General features: G+C 56.3%; 1 protein-coding gene across 1 annotated transcript in view; it reads left to right on the forward strand.

The window, feature by feature from the left end:
• The window catches only part of trappc8 (trafficking protein particle complex 8), a 40047-nt gene extending 25055 nt beyond the window's left edge, over nucleotides 1-14992 (forward strand). Inside the window, exons 21-29 of the mRNA XM_038274620.1 lie at nucleotides 269-425; nucleotides 495-591; nucleotides 3474-3542; nucleotides 4101-4156; nucleotides 4548-4727; nucleotides 4909-5010; nucleotides 5088-5227; nucleotides 8506-8595; nucleotides 14448-14992. Of these exons, the coding sequence (XP_038130548.1) occupies nucleotides 269-425; nucleotides 495-591; nucleotides 3474-3542; nucleotides 4101-4156; nucleotides 4548-4727; nucleotides 4909-5010; nucleotides 5088-5227; nucleotides 8506-8595; nucleotides 14448-14712 (1156 nt within the window). The 3' untranslated portion in view covers nucleotides 14713-14992. The remainder of the gene's footprint in view (nucleotides 1-268; nucleotides 426-494; nucleotides 592-3473; nucleotides 3543-4100; nucleotides 4157-4547; nucleotides 4728-4908; nucleotides 5011-5087; nucleotides 5228-8505; nucleotides 8596-14447) is intronic.
• The last annotated feature ends 308 nt before the right edge of the window (nucleotides 14993-15300 follow it).

Here is a 15300-nt window from a genome sequence, read left to right on the forward strand (position 1 = left end):
TGGATGGATGGGTGGATGATGGGTGGATGGATGGGTGGATGGATGGATGATTGATGGATGGATGATTGATGGATGGATGGGTGGGTGGATGATTGATGGATGGATGATGGATGGATGGGTGGATGATGGATGGATGAGAGATGGATGGATGGGTGGATGATGAATGGATGGATGATGGATGGATGAAACTACATCAGGAACTGTTTTATGGATTGAGATGGTTCTGGTTCTGAACTGGTTCTGATGGTGTGTCCTCTCTCTGGTGAAGCCATCGGGTGTTGCGTCACTCGGTGTTCATCTGTGCCAGCCGGTCGTTGAGCGTCCAGGCGTCGGCCTGCCGCAGCAGCGCCGCTCCTCACAGCTCCCTGGACGACAGAGGCGGCGGGGGAACGCTGATCTTCATCGATGTGGAGAACGTGAACGCGGTGAGTCGGACCGCCTGCGTGTTGGGCTTCGGGTTCCGTGTGGTTTTCTAATGACCTCTGTTTGTCCAGAGTGAGAGCGGCGTGCGTGAGTTCCACATCGTCCAGGTGTCCAGCAGCAGCCAGCACTGGCGCCTCCTCAAGCACATCAATCCAGACCACAGTCATGGTGAGTCTGCTCACAATCATCGTGCATTTGGTCCAATAAACAGGCTGAGCCCGCTGGGATGTGTCTCCATGGTAACCATCACAGTTTAAAGCACGTATCCAGTAACCTGCTGATGTTATGAACCAAACCTGAACTTCATCTGTAGAGTTTCTAAATAAACACAATTAATGAAAAATTATGACTTATTTTACTTTAGCATGAAACGATAATCAACCATCAGCAATCCTTCTGTTACTAACGGCTGCAGGAAAATCTGAATCTACGTTGAAGTGCGAAAGTCCTCCTGAAAACATGGTCTGTGCAGTCAGTTCATCCAGATTACCATCCTGCCTTCAAAGATTATTTCTCTGTGGGAGCCGCTCAGACCCCCACATACCGGCGCTGCGCTGTCACTGGGAATCCCATTCTGGTGGCCGTGACCTGGGTACGGTGTCGGGGCGCCCTCTGGTGGCCGTGACCTGGGTACGGTGTTGTGGCGCCCTCTGGCGGCCGTGACCTGGGTACGGTGTCGGGGCGCCCTCTGGTGGCCGTGACCTTGGTACTGTATCGGGGCGCCCTCTGATGGCCGTGACCTCGGTACTGTATCGGGGCGCCCTCTGATGGCCGTGACCTCGGTACTGTATCGGGGCGCCCTCTGATGGCCGTGACCTTGGTACTGTATCGGGGCGCCCTCTGATGCTGTGACCTCGGTACTGTATCGGGGCGCCCTCTGATGATGTGACCTCGGTACTGTATCGGGGCGCCCTCTGATGCTGTGACCTCGGTACTGTATCGGGGCGCCCTCTGGCGGCCGTGACCTGGGTACGGTGTCGGGGCGCCCTCTTGTGAGCGTGACCTCGGTACTGTATCGGGGCGCCCTCTGATGGCCGTGACCTCGGTACTGTATCGGGGCGCCCTCTGATGGCCGTGACCTCGGTACTGTATCGGGGCGCCCTCTGATGCTGTGACCTCGGTACTGTATCGGGGCGCCCTCTGATGGTGTGACCTCGGTACTGTATCGGAGCGCCCTCTGACGGCTGTGACCTCGGTACTGTATCGGGGCGCCCTCTGATGCTGTGACCTCGGTACTGTATCGGGGCGCCCTCTGATGCTGTGACCTCGGTACTGTATCGGGGCGCCCTCTGATGGTGTGACCTCGGTACTGTATCGGGGCGCCCTCTGATGGTGTGACCTCGGTACTGTATCGGGGCGCCCTCTGATGGTGTGACCTCGGTACTGTATCGGGGCGCCCTCTGATGGTGTGACCTCGGTACTGTATCGGAGCGCCCTCTGACGGCTGTGACCTCGGTACTGTATCGGGGCGCCCTCTGATGCTGTGACCTCGGTACTGTATCGGGGCGCCCTCTGATGCTGTGACCTCGGTACTGTATCGGGGCGCCCTCTGATGGTGTGACCTCGGTACTGTATCGGGGCGCCCTCTGATGGTGTGACCTCGGTACTGTATCGGGGCGCCCTCTGATGCTGTGACCTCGGTACTGTATCGGGGCGCCCTCTGATGCTGTGACCTCGGTACTGTATCGGGGCGCCCTCTGATGCTGTGACCTCGGTACTGTATCGGGGCGCCCTCTGATGGTGTGACCTCGGTACTGTATCGGGGCGCCCTCTGATGGTGTGACCTCGGTACTGTATCGGGGCGCCTTCTGATGGTGTGACCTCGGTACTGTATCGGGGCGCCCTCTGATGGTGTGACCTCGGTACTGTATCGGGGCGCCTTCTGATGGTGTGACCTCGGTACTGTATCGGAGCGCCCTCTGACGGCTGTGACCTCGGTACTGTATCGGGGCGCCCTCTGAAGGCTGTGACCTCGGTACTGTATCGGGGCGCCCTCTGATGCTGTGACCTCGGTACTGTATCGGGGCGCCCTCTAATGGTGTGACCTCGGTACTGTATCGGGGCGCCCTCTGATGCTGTGACCTCGGTACTGTATCGGAGCGCCCTCTGACGGCTGTGACCTCGGTACTGTATCGGAGCGCCCTCTGACGGCTGTGACCTCGGTACTGTATCGGGGCGCCCTCTGATGCTGTGACCTCGGTACTGTATCGGGGCGCCCTCTAATGGTGTGACCTCGGTACTGTATCGGGGCGCCCTCTGATGGTGTGACCTCGGTACTGTATCGGGGCGCCCTCTGATGGTGTGACCTCGGTACTGTATCGGAGCGCCCTCTAATGGTGTGACCTCGGTACTGTATCGGAGCGCCCTCTCACGGCTGTGACCTCGGTACTGTATCGGGGCGCCCTCTGACGGCTGTGACCTCTGTACTGTATCGGAGCGCCCTCTGATGCTGTGACCTCGGTACTGTATCGGAGCGCCCTCTCACGGCTGTGACCTCGGTACTGTATCGGGGCGCCCTCTGACGGCTGTGACCTCGGTACTGTATCGGAGCGCCCTCTGATGCTGTGACCTCGGTACTGTATCGGGGCGCCCTCTGATGCTGTGACCTCGGTACTGTATCGGAGCGCCCTCTGACGGCTGTGACCTCGGTACTGTATCGGGGCGCCCTCTGATGCTGTGACCTCGGTACTGTATCGGAGCGCCCTCTGACGGCTGTGACCTCGGTACTGTATCGGGGCGCCCTCTGATGCTGTGACCTCGGTACTGTATCGGGGCGCCCTCTAATGGTGTGACCTCGGTACTGTATCGGGGCGCCCTCTGATGGTGTGACCTCGGTACTGTATCGGGGCGCCCTCTGATGGTGTGACCTCGGTACTGTATCGGGGCGCCCTCTAATGGTGTGACCTCGGTACTGTATCGGGGCGCCCTCTGATGGTGTGACCTCGGTACTGTATCGGGGCGCCCTCTGATGGTGTGACCTCGGTACTGTATCGGAGCGCCCTCTGACGGGAAGCAGAATGGCAGCATCACTGTTTTTTCTTTCTCTCCAGATTGCAGACTCAGCAGCCGAGAACGAGCCAAGCTGTGCTTTAAGGCTACGCGATGCAAACCCCATGAAGGTACTTCAAAAACACACAGGCCCCCTCTGATTAGCCCTTGGTTACCCTCTGATTGGCCCTTAGTTGCCCTCTGATTGGCCCTTAGTTGCCCTCTGATTGGCCCTTAGTTACCCTCTGATTGGCCCTTAGTTGCCCTCTGATTGGCCCTTAGTTGCCCTCTGATTGGCCCTTAGTTGCCCTCTGATTGGCCCTTAGTTACCCTCTGATTGGCCCTTAGTTGCCCTCTGATTAGCCCTTGGTTACCCTCTGATTGGCCCTTAGTTGCCCTCTGATTGGCCCTTAGTTGCCCTCTGATTGGCCCTTAGTTGCCGTCTGATTGGTCCTTAGTTGCCCTCTGATTGGTCCTTAGTTGCCCTCTGATTGGCCCTTAGTTGCCCTCTGATTGGCCCTTAGTTACCCTCTGATTGGCCCTTAGTTGCCCTCTGATTGGTCCTTAGTTACTCTCTGATTGGCCCTTAGTTGCCGTCTGGCTAACTTTAGTTATTGGTTGTTGTTAGAGTGCATAATGAAGCAACCGTAGTTGTCTTTCTCAGACTGACTGTCTCTCATTGTTAACAGGAGCTGATGATGTAAAGGAATTCACTTTCTCAGACCTGAATCTGGGAAACGAACGGGTAATTTCTTTCATTCTTTACTTTTCTACATTAGGATGCTCTAACTCATCCCCCCTATAGCAAGGAGCGGTTCCTGTTGCCGTTCAACCAGTCCATCAGGGGGCCCTCAGGTCCCAGAGGCCTCCCAGCCTGCAGACACCACTGGTTCCTGAAGGTTCCCCCTGCAGGTGGAGGTCCTCTCTGGGGTCACCTGAGCGGACGCCGCCGGCCTGGAGACGCTTTCAGGTTTTAACGCTGCAGCTGTCCTCTTACTATGAGCGCTAAATATTATTAGTGGTTCTGGAAGAGGTCAGAGGTCACGTGCGTCTCATTCAGCTGCACGGCGGTCGCTGCAGCTCCAGTCACCGCTCTGCTGCAGCGTTTTAATCACGGAGCCGTTTCCTGTCTGCAGATCGTCAGCTCCTCCACACCCTGTGGAGATTTCTTCTTCCGCTGCCGTCAGAGCTCAGAGTTCCACCAACCAGCCAGGAGCTCCTCCAGCAGCAGAGGCCAGGCCCCTCCCCCCTCTGACATCACAAGCATCGCCAAGAAGTGCAATGAGCTGGACCTTCATTTGATCGTCATCTGGAAGGTTGGTCCCTTTGACATCATCATCATCATCATCATCCTCACAGTGATCAAAGCTGCTGTCCTTCAGCTTCTGAGGATGACTAGCAGGAGACGTTAGCGAGCTCCGTTAGCCCCTCGCTGTGTCTCTGCTCCTCATGGTGCTTCTATTAGTGACATTAAGGTAAAAGCTTTTCTGTCTCCAGGCGTATGTGGTGGAGGACAACAAGCAGCGGATCGTGGAAGGCCAGCTCCACGTGGCTCTGCAGGCCGTGGGCCAAGAGGCCAGTTCTCTGCTCCCCAGAGAGGTAGACTCCTTCCCCATCCTCATCCTCAGGCTGGGCTTCACTGCTGCTTCCTGCACTCAGCTTCTCTCTGCTTCCAGGAAGCTCAGGAGATGATGCTCCTCAGGTTTAGGTCAGAGTCACCTCCTCCAGCCCTCCTGCCTCATCCACAACTTTCCCAGCTCATCAGGACCAACCTCGGCTACCCTGAAACCTTCTCCCATCACTTCCTCAGAGACAGGTATGAGACTGCTGCCGTGGGTGAGAGACTGCTGCCGTGGGTGAGAGACTGCTGCCGTGGGTGAGAGACTGCTGCCGTGGGTGAGAGACTGCTGCCGTGGGTGAGAGATTGCTGCCGTGCGTGAGAGACTGCTGCCGTGGGTGAGAGACTGCTGCCGTGGGTGAGAGATTGCTGCCGTGCGTGAGAGACTGCTGCCGTGGGTGAGAGACTGCTGCCGTGGGTGAGAGATTGCTGCCGTGGGTGAGAGACTGCTGCCGTGGGTGAGACTGCTGCCGTGGGTGAGAGATTGCTGCCGTGGGTGAGACTGCTGCCGTGGGTGAGACTGCTGCCGTGGGTGAGAGACTGCTGCCGTGGGTGAGACTGCTGCCGTGGGTGAGAGATTGCTGCCGTGGGTGAGAGACTGCTGCCGTGGGTGAGACTGCTGCCGTGGGTGAGAGATTGCTGCCGTGGGTGAGACTGCTGCCGGGGGTGAGAGATTGCTGCCGTGGGTGAGAGACTGCTGCCGTGGGTGAGAGACTGCTGCCGTGGGTGAGAGACTGCTGCCGTGGGTGAGAGATTGCTGCCGTACGTGAGAGACTGCTGCCGTGGGTGAGAGACTGCTGCCGTGGGTGAGAGACTGCTGCCGTGGGTGAGAGATTGCTGCCGTGGGTGAGAGACTGCTGCCGTGCGTGAGAGACTGCTGCCGTGGGTGAGAGATTGCTGCCGGGGGTGAGAGACTGCTGCCGGGGGTGAGAGACTGCTGCCGGGGGTGAGAGACTGCTGCCGTGGGTGAGACTGCTGCCGTGGGTGAGAGATTGCTGCCGTGGGTGAGAGACTGCTGCCGTGGGTGAGACTGCTGCCGTGGGTGAGACTGCTGCCGGGGGTGAGAGATTGCTGCCGTGGGTGAGAGACTGCTGCCGTGGGTGAGAGATTGCTGCCGTGGGTGAGAGATTGCTGCCGTGGGTGAGAGACTGCTGCCGGGGGTGAGAGACTGCTGCCGGGGGTGAGAGACTGCTGCCGGGGGTGAGAGACTGCTGCCGTGGGTGAGAGATTGCTGCCGTGGGTGAGAGACTGCTGCCGTGGGTGAGAGACTGCTGCCGGGGGTGAGAGATTGCTGCCGTGGGTGAGACTGCTGCCGGGGGTGAGAGACTGCTGCCGGGGGTGAGAGATTGCTGCCGGGGGTGAGAGATTGCTGCCGTGGGTGAGAGACTGCTGCCGGGGGTGAGAGACTGCTGCCGGGGGTGAGAGACTGCTGCCGGGGGTGAGAGACTGCTGCCGTGGGTGAGAGATTGCTGCCGTGGGTGAGACTGCTGCCGTGGGTGAGAGATTGCTGCCGTGGGTGAGAGACTGCTGCCGTGGGTGAGACTGCTGCCGTGGGTGAGAGATTGCTGCCGTGGGTGAGAGACTGCTGCCGTGGGTGAGACTGCTGCCGTGGGTGAGACTGCTGCCGGGGGTGAGAGATTGCTGCCGTGGGTGAGAGACTGCTGCCGTGGGTGAGAGACTGCTGCCGTGGGTGAGACTGCTGCCGTGGGTGAGACTGCTGCCGGGGGTGAGAGATTGCTGCCGTGGGTGAGAGACTGCTGCCGTGGGTGAGACTGCTGCCGTGGGTGAGAGATTGCTGCCGTGGGTGAGAGACTGCTGCCGTGGGTGAGAGACTGCTGCCGTGGGTGAGAGACTGCTGCCGTGGGTGAGAGATTGCTGCCGTGCGTGAGAGACTGCTGCCGTGGGTGAGAGACTGCTGCCGTGCGTGAGAGATTGCTGCCGTGGGTGAGAGACTGCTGCCGTGGGTGAGAGACTGCTGCCGTGGGTGAGAGACTGCTGCCGTGGGTGAGAGACTGCTGCCGTGGGTGAGAGACTGCTGCCGTGGGTGAGAGATTGCTGCCGTGGGTGAGAGACTGCTGCCGTGGGTGAGAGATTGCTGCCGTGGGTGAGAGACTGCTGCCGTGCGTGAGAGACTGCTGCCGTGGGTGAGAGACTGCTGCCGTGGGTGAGAGATTGCTGCCGTGGGTGAGAGACTGCTGCCGTGGGTGAGAGACTGCTGCCGTGGGTGAGAGACTGCTGCCGTGGGTGAGAGATTGCTGCCGTGGGTGAGAGACTGCTGCCGTGCGTGAGAGACTGCTGCCGTGGGTGAGAGACTGCTGCCGTGGGTGAGAGATTGCTGCCGTGGGTGAGAGACTGCTGCCGTGCGTGAGAGACTGCTGCCGTGCGTGAGAGACTGCTGCCGTGCGTGAGAGACTGCTGCCGTGCGTGAGAGACTGCTGCCGTGGGTGAGAGACTGCTGCCGTGGGTGAGAGACTGCTGCCGTGGGTGAGAGACTGCTGCCGTGGGTGAGAGATTGCTGCCGTGGGTGAGAGATTGCTGCCGTGGGTGAGAGACTGCTGCCGTGGGTGAGAGACTGCTGCCGGGGATGAGAGACTGCTGCCGGGGGTGAGAGACTGCTGCCGTGGGTGAGAGACTGCTGCCGTGGGTGAGAGACTGCTGCCGTGGGTGAGAGACTGCTGCCGTGGGTGAGAGATTGCTGCCGGGGGTGAGAGACTGCTGCCGGGGGTGAGAGACTGCTGCCGGGGGTGAGAGACTGCTGCCGTGGGTGAGAGATTGCTGCCGTGGGTGAGAGATTGCTGCCGTGGGTGAGAGATTGCTGCCGTGGGTGAGAGACTGCTGCCGGGGGTGAGAGACTGCTGCCGGGGGTGAGAGATTGCTGCCGTGGGTGAGAGACTGCTGCCGGGGGTGAGAGACTGCTGCCGTGGGTGAGAGATTGCTGCCGTGGATGCAGAGCTCTCGTTGTTTAGGACTTTGATGAACACTTTTATGTTAGCGATTAAAGACTTTTCTCTAAATGAAATGAAAACTTTTCTGGATTATAGAGCAGATTAAGACACAAAAGGTTTTTAATCTTAAACGCCAAATATTTATATATATCTATGTTATAAATGTTGATATTCTTGCTCTGTCAGCTAAAGGTAGTTTGCCGTTAATCGATTACTAAATTAGTTTATAATTATTTCAATAATCATTAATCTGATGAATAATTTTTAAAATGGCTCCTGCAGCAGGAGAGTCTGGAGGAACCAGGAACACATTGTTGATCCGGTTTCCCCGGCAACCGTTCAAATCCTCTTTACTGTTTCCTGCAGAAATAGACTAAACAGATTTATTTGTCTTTTTGTGTAAAACAAAAATAAAATTCTTTCTGGACAATTTCATTTTTTTAAAGTGCAACTTTAAAAAATATATCAAAATAGTAACATAAACATGCGACTGTAACTTTCCAGTTGTAACATTTGTCTTTGTGCCTGCAGCCTTTGCTTGGTCCCGGTAACGCTGACCTTATCCAACTGCTCATTGGCTCAAATAGATGTCATCATAGATCTGCAACACAGAAGCAGCAGGTAGGTTTCATCCCAGCTTTGCTTACAACCAATCTACAGCTTTTATGTCTATCTAATAAACAGCCGCATGTTTCCATAGGAACCAGTTTACTGGTAAACGATGCAGGATTTATATTTATTTACATAAGTTTTAATCTGTTGATCTTCTTTGGTCTGTGATTTAAAGAGGAGCAGTGAAGAATTGCTACCTGGATCCTAGAAACGCTCCGTGGATCCTAGAAACGCTCCGTGGATCCTAAAAACGCTCCGCGGATCCTAGAAACGCTCCCTGGATCCTAGAAACGCTCCCTGGATCCTAGAAACGCTCCGTGGATCCTAGAAACGCTCCGTGGATCCTAGAAACGCTCCGCGGATCCTAGAAACGCTCCCTGGATCCTAGAAACGCTCCCTGGATCCTAGAAATGCTCCGTGGATCCTAGAAACGCTCCCTGGATCCTAGAAACGCTCCGCGGATCCTAGAAACGCTCCGTGGATCCTAGAAACGCTCCGTGGATCCTAAAAACGCTCCGCGGATCCTAGAAACGCTCCCTGGATCCTAGAAACGCTCCCTGGATCCTAGAAATGCTCCGTGGATCCTAGAAACGCTCCCTGGATCCTAGAAACGCTCCGCGGATCCTAGAAACGCTCCGTGGATCCTAGAAACGCTCCGTGGATCCTAGAAACGCTCCGCGGATCCTAGAAACGCTCCCTGGATCCTAGAAACGCTCCATGGATCCTAGAAACGCTCCGCGGATCCTAGAAACGCTCCGTGGATCCTAGAAACGCTCCGTGGATCCTAGAAACGCTCCCTGGATCCTAGAAACGCTCCGTGGATCCTAGAAACGCTCCGCGGATCCTAGAATCGCTCTCTGGATCCTAGAAACGCTCCGTGGATCCTAGAAACGCTCCGTGGATCCTAGAAACGCTCCCTGGATCCTAGAAACGCTCCCTGGATCCTAGAAACGCTCCGTGGATCCTAGAAACGCTCCCTGGATCCTAGAAACGCTCCGTGGATCCTAGAAACGCTCCCTGGATCCTAGAAACGCTCCGCGGATCCTAGAAACGCTCCCTGGATCCTAGAAACGCTCCGTGGATCCTAGAATCGCTCTCTGGATCCTAGAAACGCTCCCTGGATCCTAGAATCGCTCTCTGGATCCTAGAAACGCTCCCTGGATCCTAGAAACGCTCCGCGGATCCTAGAAACGCTCCCTGGATCCTAGAAATGCTCCGCGGATCCTAGAAACGCTCCCTGGATCCTAGAAACGCTCAGTGGATCCTAGAAACGCTCCCTGGATCCTAGAAACGCTCCCTGGATCCTAGAAACGCTCCGTGGATGCTAGAAACGCTCCGCGGATCCTAGAAACACTCCCTGGATCCTAGAAACGCTCCGCAGATCCTAGAAACGCTCCGCGGATCCTAGAATCGCTCCCTGGATCCTAGAAACGCTCCGCGGATCCTAGAAACGCTCCCTGGATCCTAGAAACGCTCCGTGGATCCTAGAAACGCTCCCTGTATCCTAGAAACGCTCCGTGGATCCTAGAAACGCTCCCTGGATCCTAGAAACGCTCCGCGGATCCTAGAAACGCTCCGCGTATCCTAGAAACGCTCCGCGTATCCTAGAAACGCTCCGCGGATCCTAGAAACGCTCCGCGGATCCTAGAAACGCTCCGTGGATCCTAGAAACGCTCCCTGGATCCTAGAAACGCTCCGTGGATCCTAGAAACGCTCCGTGGATCCTAGAAACGCTCCGCGGATCCTAGAAACGCTCCGCGGATCCTAGAAACGCTCCGCGGATCCTAGAAACGCTCCGCGGATCCTAGAATCGCTCCCTGGATCCTAGAAACGCTCCGCGGATCCTAGAAACGCTCCGCGGATCCTAGAATCGCTCCCTGGATCCTAGAAACGCTCCCTGGATCCTAGAAACGCTCCCTGGATCCTAGAAACGCTCCCTGGATCCTAGAAACGCTCCGTGGATCCTAGAAACGCTCCCTGGATCCTAGAAACGCTCCGTGGATCCTAGAAACGCTCCCTGGATCCTAGAAACGCTCCGCGGATCCTAGAAACGCTCCGCGTATCCTAGAAACGCTCCGCGGATCCTAGAAACGCTCCGCGGATCCTAGAAACGCTCCGCGGATCCTAGAAACGCTCCGCGGATCCTAGAATCGCTCCCTGGATCCTAGAAACGCTCCCTGGATCCTAGAAACGCTCCCTGGATCCTAGAAACGCTCCGTGGATCCTAGAAACGCTCCGTGGATCCTAGAAACGCTCCCTGGATCCTAGAAACGCTCCCTGGATCCTAGAAACGCTCCGTGGATCCTAGAAACGTTCCCTGGATCCTAGAATCGCTCCCTGGATCCTAGAATCGCTCCCTGGATCCTAGAAACGCTCCGCGGATCCTAGAAACGCTCCGCGGATCCTAGAAACGCTCCCTGGATCCTAGAAACGCTCCGCGGATCCTAGAAACGCTCCGCGGATCCTAGAAACGCTCCGCGGATCCTAGAAACGCTCCGCGGATCCTAGAAACGCTCCCTGGATCCTAGAAACGCTCCGCGGATCCTAGAAACGCTCCCTGGATCCTAGAAACGCTCCGCGGATCCTAGAAACGCTCCGCGGATCCTAGAAACGCTCCCTGGATCCTAGAAACGCTCCGCGGATCCTAGAAACGCTCCCTGGATCCTAGAAACGCACCGTGGATCCTAGAATCGCTCTCTGGATCCTAGAAACGCTCCCTGGATCCTAGAATCGCTCTCTGGATCCTAGAAACGCTCCCTGGATCCTAGAAACGCTCCGCGGATCCTAGAAACGCTCCCTGGATCCTAGAAACGCTCCGCGGATCCTAGAAACGCTCCGTGGATCCTAGAAACGCTCCCTGGATCCTAGAAACGCTCCGCGGATCCTAGAAACGCTCCGCGGATCCTAGAAACGCTCCGCGGATCCTAGAAACGCTCCGCGGATCCTAGAAACGCTCCCTGGATCCTAGAAACGCTCCGTGGATCCTAGAAACGTTCCCTGGATCCTAGAATCGCTCCCTGGATCCTAGAATCGCTCCCTGGATCCTAGAAACGCTCCGCGGATCCTAGAAACGCTCCGCGGATCCTAGAAACGCTCCCTGGATCCTAGAAACGCTCCGCGGATCCTAGAAACGCTCCGCGGATCCTAGAAACGCTCCGCGGATCCTAGAAACGCTCCCTGGATCCTAGAAACGCTCCGCGGATCCTAGAACGCTCCGCGGATCCTAGAAACGCTCCCTGGATCCTAGAAACGCTCCGCGGATCCTAGAAACGCTCCGCGGATCCTAGAAACGCTCCCTGGATCCTAGAAACGCTCCGTGGATCCTAGAAACGCTCCGCGGATCCTAGAAACGCTCCGCGGATCCTAGAAACGCTCCGCGGATCCTAGAATCGCTCCCTGGATCCTAGATACGCTCCGCGGATCCTAGAAACGCTCCCTGGATCCTAGAAACGCTCCGTGGATCCTAGAAACGCTCCGTGGATCCTAGAAACGCTCCCTGGATCGTGGAAACGCTCCGTGGATCCTAGAAACGCTCCGTGGATCCTAGAAACGCTCCCTGGATCCTAGAAACGCTCCGTGGATCCTAGAAACGCTCCGCGGATCCTAGAAACGCTCCGCGGATCCTAGAAACGCTCCCTGGATCCTAGAAACGCTCCGCGGATCCTAGAAACGCTCCGTGGATCCTAGAAACGCTCCCTGGATCCTAGAAACGCTCCGTGGATCCTAGAAACGCTCCGTGGATCCTAGAAACGCTCCGTGGATCCTAGAAACGCTCCGCGGATCCTAGAAACGCTCCCTGGATCCTAGAAACGCTCCGCGGATCCTAGAAACGCTCCCTGGATCCTAGAAACGCTCCGCGGATCCTAGAAACGCTCCGCGGATCCTAGAAACGCTCCGCGGATCCTAGAAACGCTCCGCGGATCCTAGAAACGCTCCCTGGATCCTAGAAACGCTCCCTGGATCCTAGAAACGCTTCGCGGATCCTAGAAACGCTCCGCGGATCCTAGAAACGCTCCGCGGATCCAAGAAACGCTCCGTGGATCCTAGAAACGCTCCCTGGATCCTAGAAACGCTCCGTGGATCCTAGAAACGCTCCCTGGATCCTAGAAACGCTCCGCGGATCCTAGAAACGCTCCGCGGATGCTAGAAACGCTCCGCGGATCCTAGAAACGCTCCGCGGATGCTAGAAACGCTCCGTGGATCCTAGAAACGCTCCGCGGATCCTAGAAACGCTCCGCGGATCCAAGAAACGCTCCGTGGATCCTAGAAACGCTCCCTGGATCCTAGAAACGCTCCGTGGATCCTAGAAACGCTCCGTGGATCCTAGAAACGCTCCCTGGATCCTAGAAACGCTCCGTGGATCCTAGAAACGCTCCCTGGATCCTAGAAACGCTCCGTGGATCCTAGAAACGCTCCCTGGATCCTAGAAACGCTCCGTGGATCCTAGAAACGCTCCGTGGATCCTAGAAACGCTCCCTGGATCCTAGAAACGCTCCGCGGATCCTAGAAACGCTCCCTGGATCCTAGAAACGCTCCGTGGATCCTAGAAACGCTCCCTGGATCGTGGAAACGCTCCGTGGATCCTAGAAACGCTCCGCGGATCCTAGAAACGCTCCCTGGATCCTAGAAACGCTCCGTGGATCCTAGAAACGCTCCCTGGATCGTGGAAACGCTCCGTGGATCCTAGAAACGCTCCCTGGATCCTAGAAACGCTCCGTGGATCCTAGAAACGCTCCGTGGATCCTAGAAACGCTCCCTGGATCCTAGAAACGCTCCGCGGATCCTAGAAACGCTCCGTGGATCCTAGAAACGCTCCGTGGATCCTAGAAACGCTCCGCGGATCCTAGAAACGCTCCCTGGATCCTAGAAACGCTCCGCGGATCCTAGAAACGCTCCCTGGATCCTAGAAACGCTCCGCGGATCCTAGAAACGCTCCGCGGATCCTAGAAACGCTCCGCGGATCCTAGAAACGCTCCGCGGATCCTAGAAACGCTCCGCGGATCCTAGAAACGCTCCGCGGATCCTAGAAACGCTCCGCGGATCCTAGAAACGCTCCCTGGATCCTAGAAACGCTTCGCGGATCCTAGAAACGCTCCGCGGATCCTAGAAACGCTCCGCGGATCCTAGAAACGCTCCGCGGATCCAAGAAACGCTCCGTGGATCCTAGAAACGCTCCCTGGATCCTAGAAACGCTCCGTGGATCCTAGAAACGCTCCCTGGATCCTAGAAACGCTCCGCGGATCCTAGAAACGCTCCGCGGATCCTGTGAACAGCTAATCTAGATTTAGTTCCTGCTAAGGATGCTAGCGTATCCACGGGTAGCCCTCCTCAGCTGATCGGAGCAAAGTCGCGTTTTTTAGGCGTTGCGTAGAAAAAAGAACTAGAAGCTAACAGAACCTTTAAGGCTGCAGACTGGGAGCAGCCAGACGGACGCAGGTTTTATTCTCTGGTGAAATAAGCGAGAAATTTAACGTAAACTTTTCTCAGTAAAGACAGAGGATCAATTTAGGCACAAAGAAAATAGAAATAGTTCAAACAGACTTGGTGTCGATACTGAGACGCAGGATGTGAGGAGTCTGCAGACATGCTAGCTGTGAAGGTGGAGCTGATCTAGACCCCAAATCTACTGCAAGAACTGATCTAAGAATAATTTCTATAAAAATGTTTCCCTTCATCTGAGCAGATCAATAAGATGAGCTGCGACCAAATGATATAATGCAGTTAAAATAAGATCAAAGAGTTGTTTATGTTGATGAGCAGAAGCTCCTGGTTGTTCTCCCGCCTCACTGGCAGCGCTGGATGACTAATGGCGGCCGTTAGCGCCTCCATCCTCAGCGGTTTCTCTCCTTCATGTCTTCCAGCTCAGAGTCTCTGGAGGTCCACGCCTCCTTCGCCTGGGTGGGTCAGAACCAGTACAAGCTGCAGCTGGGGGGGCGGGAGGTGGTGAGCCTCACTCTGCAGGCCTGCTTCTTCCGCGCCGGCGTCTACAACCTGAACACGCCGCGGGTGTTCGCCAAGCCGGTGGAGCACGCCGCCATGTGTGAATCCAGCCAGCAGACGGCCAGTCCTGCTCTCATCATCATCAACAACAGCGCCTCCCCTGGGGGGACCCTGGGGGGCCACTGACCCCGCCGGGGCCGGCGCCACCTAAAGGAATCCCATCCAGGCCCGATGCTGAGTTGGCCGAAGACTGGAAGCCATCTTTGTTCTGCAGACGGACTAATAATTATTTATTTCTAATATCAGACTGATGTTAAATAAAGGAAATGATGCAGGCAGCGCTCGATTCGTTAGAACTGGAATCCATGTTTCTGGCGTTTATATATAATTAACCATTATTATAATATCTGATTATTTAGTTTCATCATTAAACCACCTGATTAAAGTTGCCTTTCTCTAAACTGAACAATTCTTCACGCCTCTTTGTGAAATGTTCCACTTTACATCCAGAGCAGATCCTGACTGATTAGGGTGATGGCAGGAGGCCATCCGGCTGGAAACGCGTCAGAAATGATGTAAATAAGAAGCTGCTCAGGTTCTGATCGGACCTTCAGCAGGAAAAGGTGCCGAGCTGAAAGGTTTCTGACGCCACACAGGTGAGACCAGCTGAACGCCGGCCTCATGCTGGGGGGGGGGGCTAGACTCCCAGGATGCATCTGATCTCTCTGGCTCCATTTTCCTCAGTGGTGACCTTTGACCTTTCTAAATGTAATC

This window comes from Cyprinodon tularosa, unplaced genomic scaffold, assembly GCF_016077235.1.
Source record: "Cyprinodon tularosa strain WSP-4 unplaced genomic scaffold, ASM1607723v1 ctg922, whole genome shotgun sequence".
Classification (NCBI taxonomy): Eukaryota; Metazoa; Chordata; class Actinopteri; order Cyprinodontiformes; family Cyprinodontidae; genus Cyprinodon; species Cyprinodon tularosa.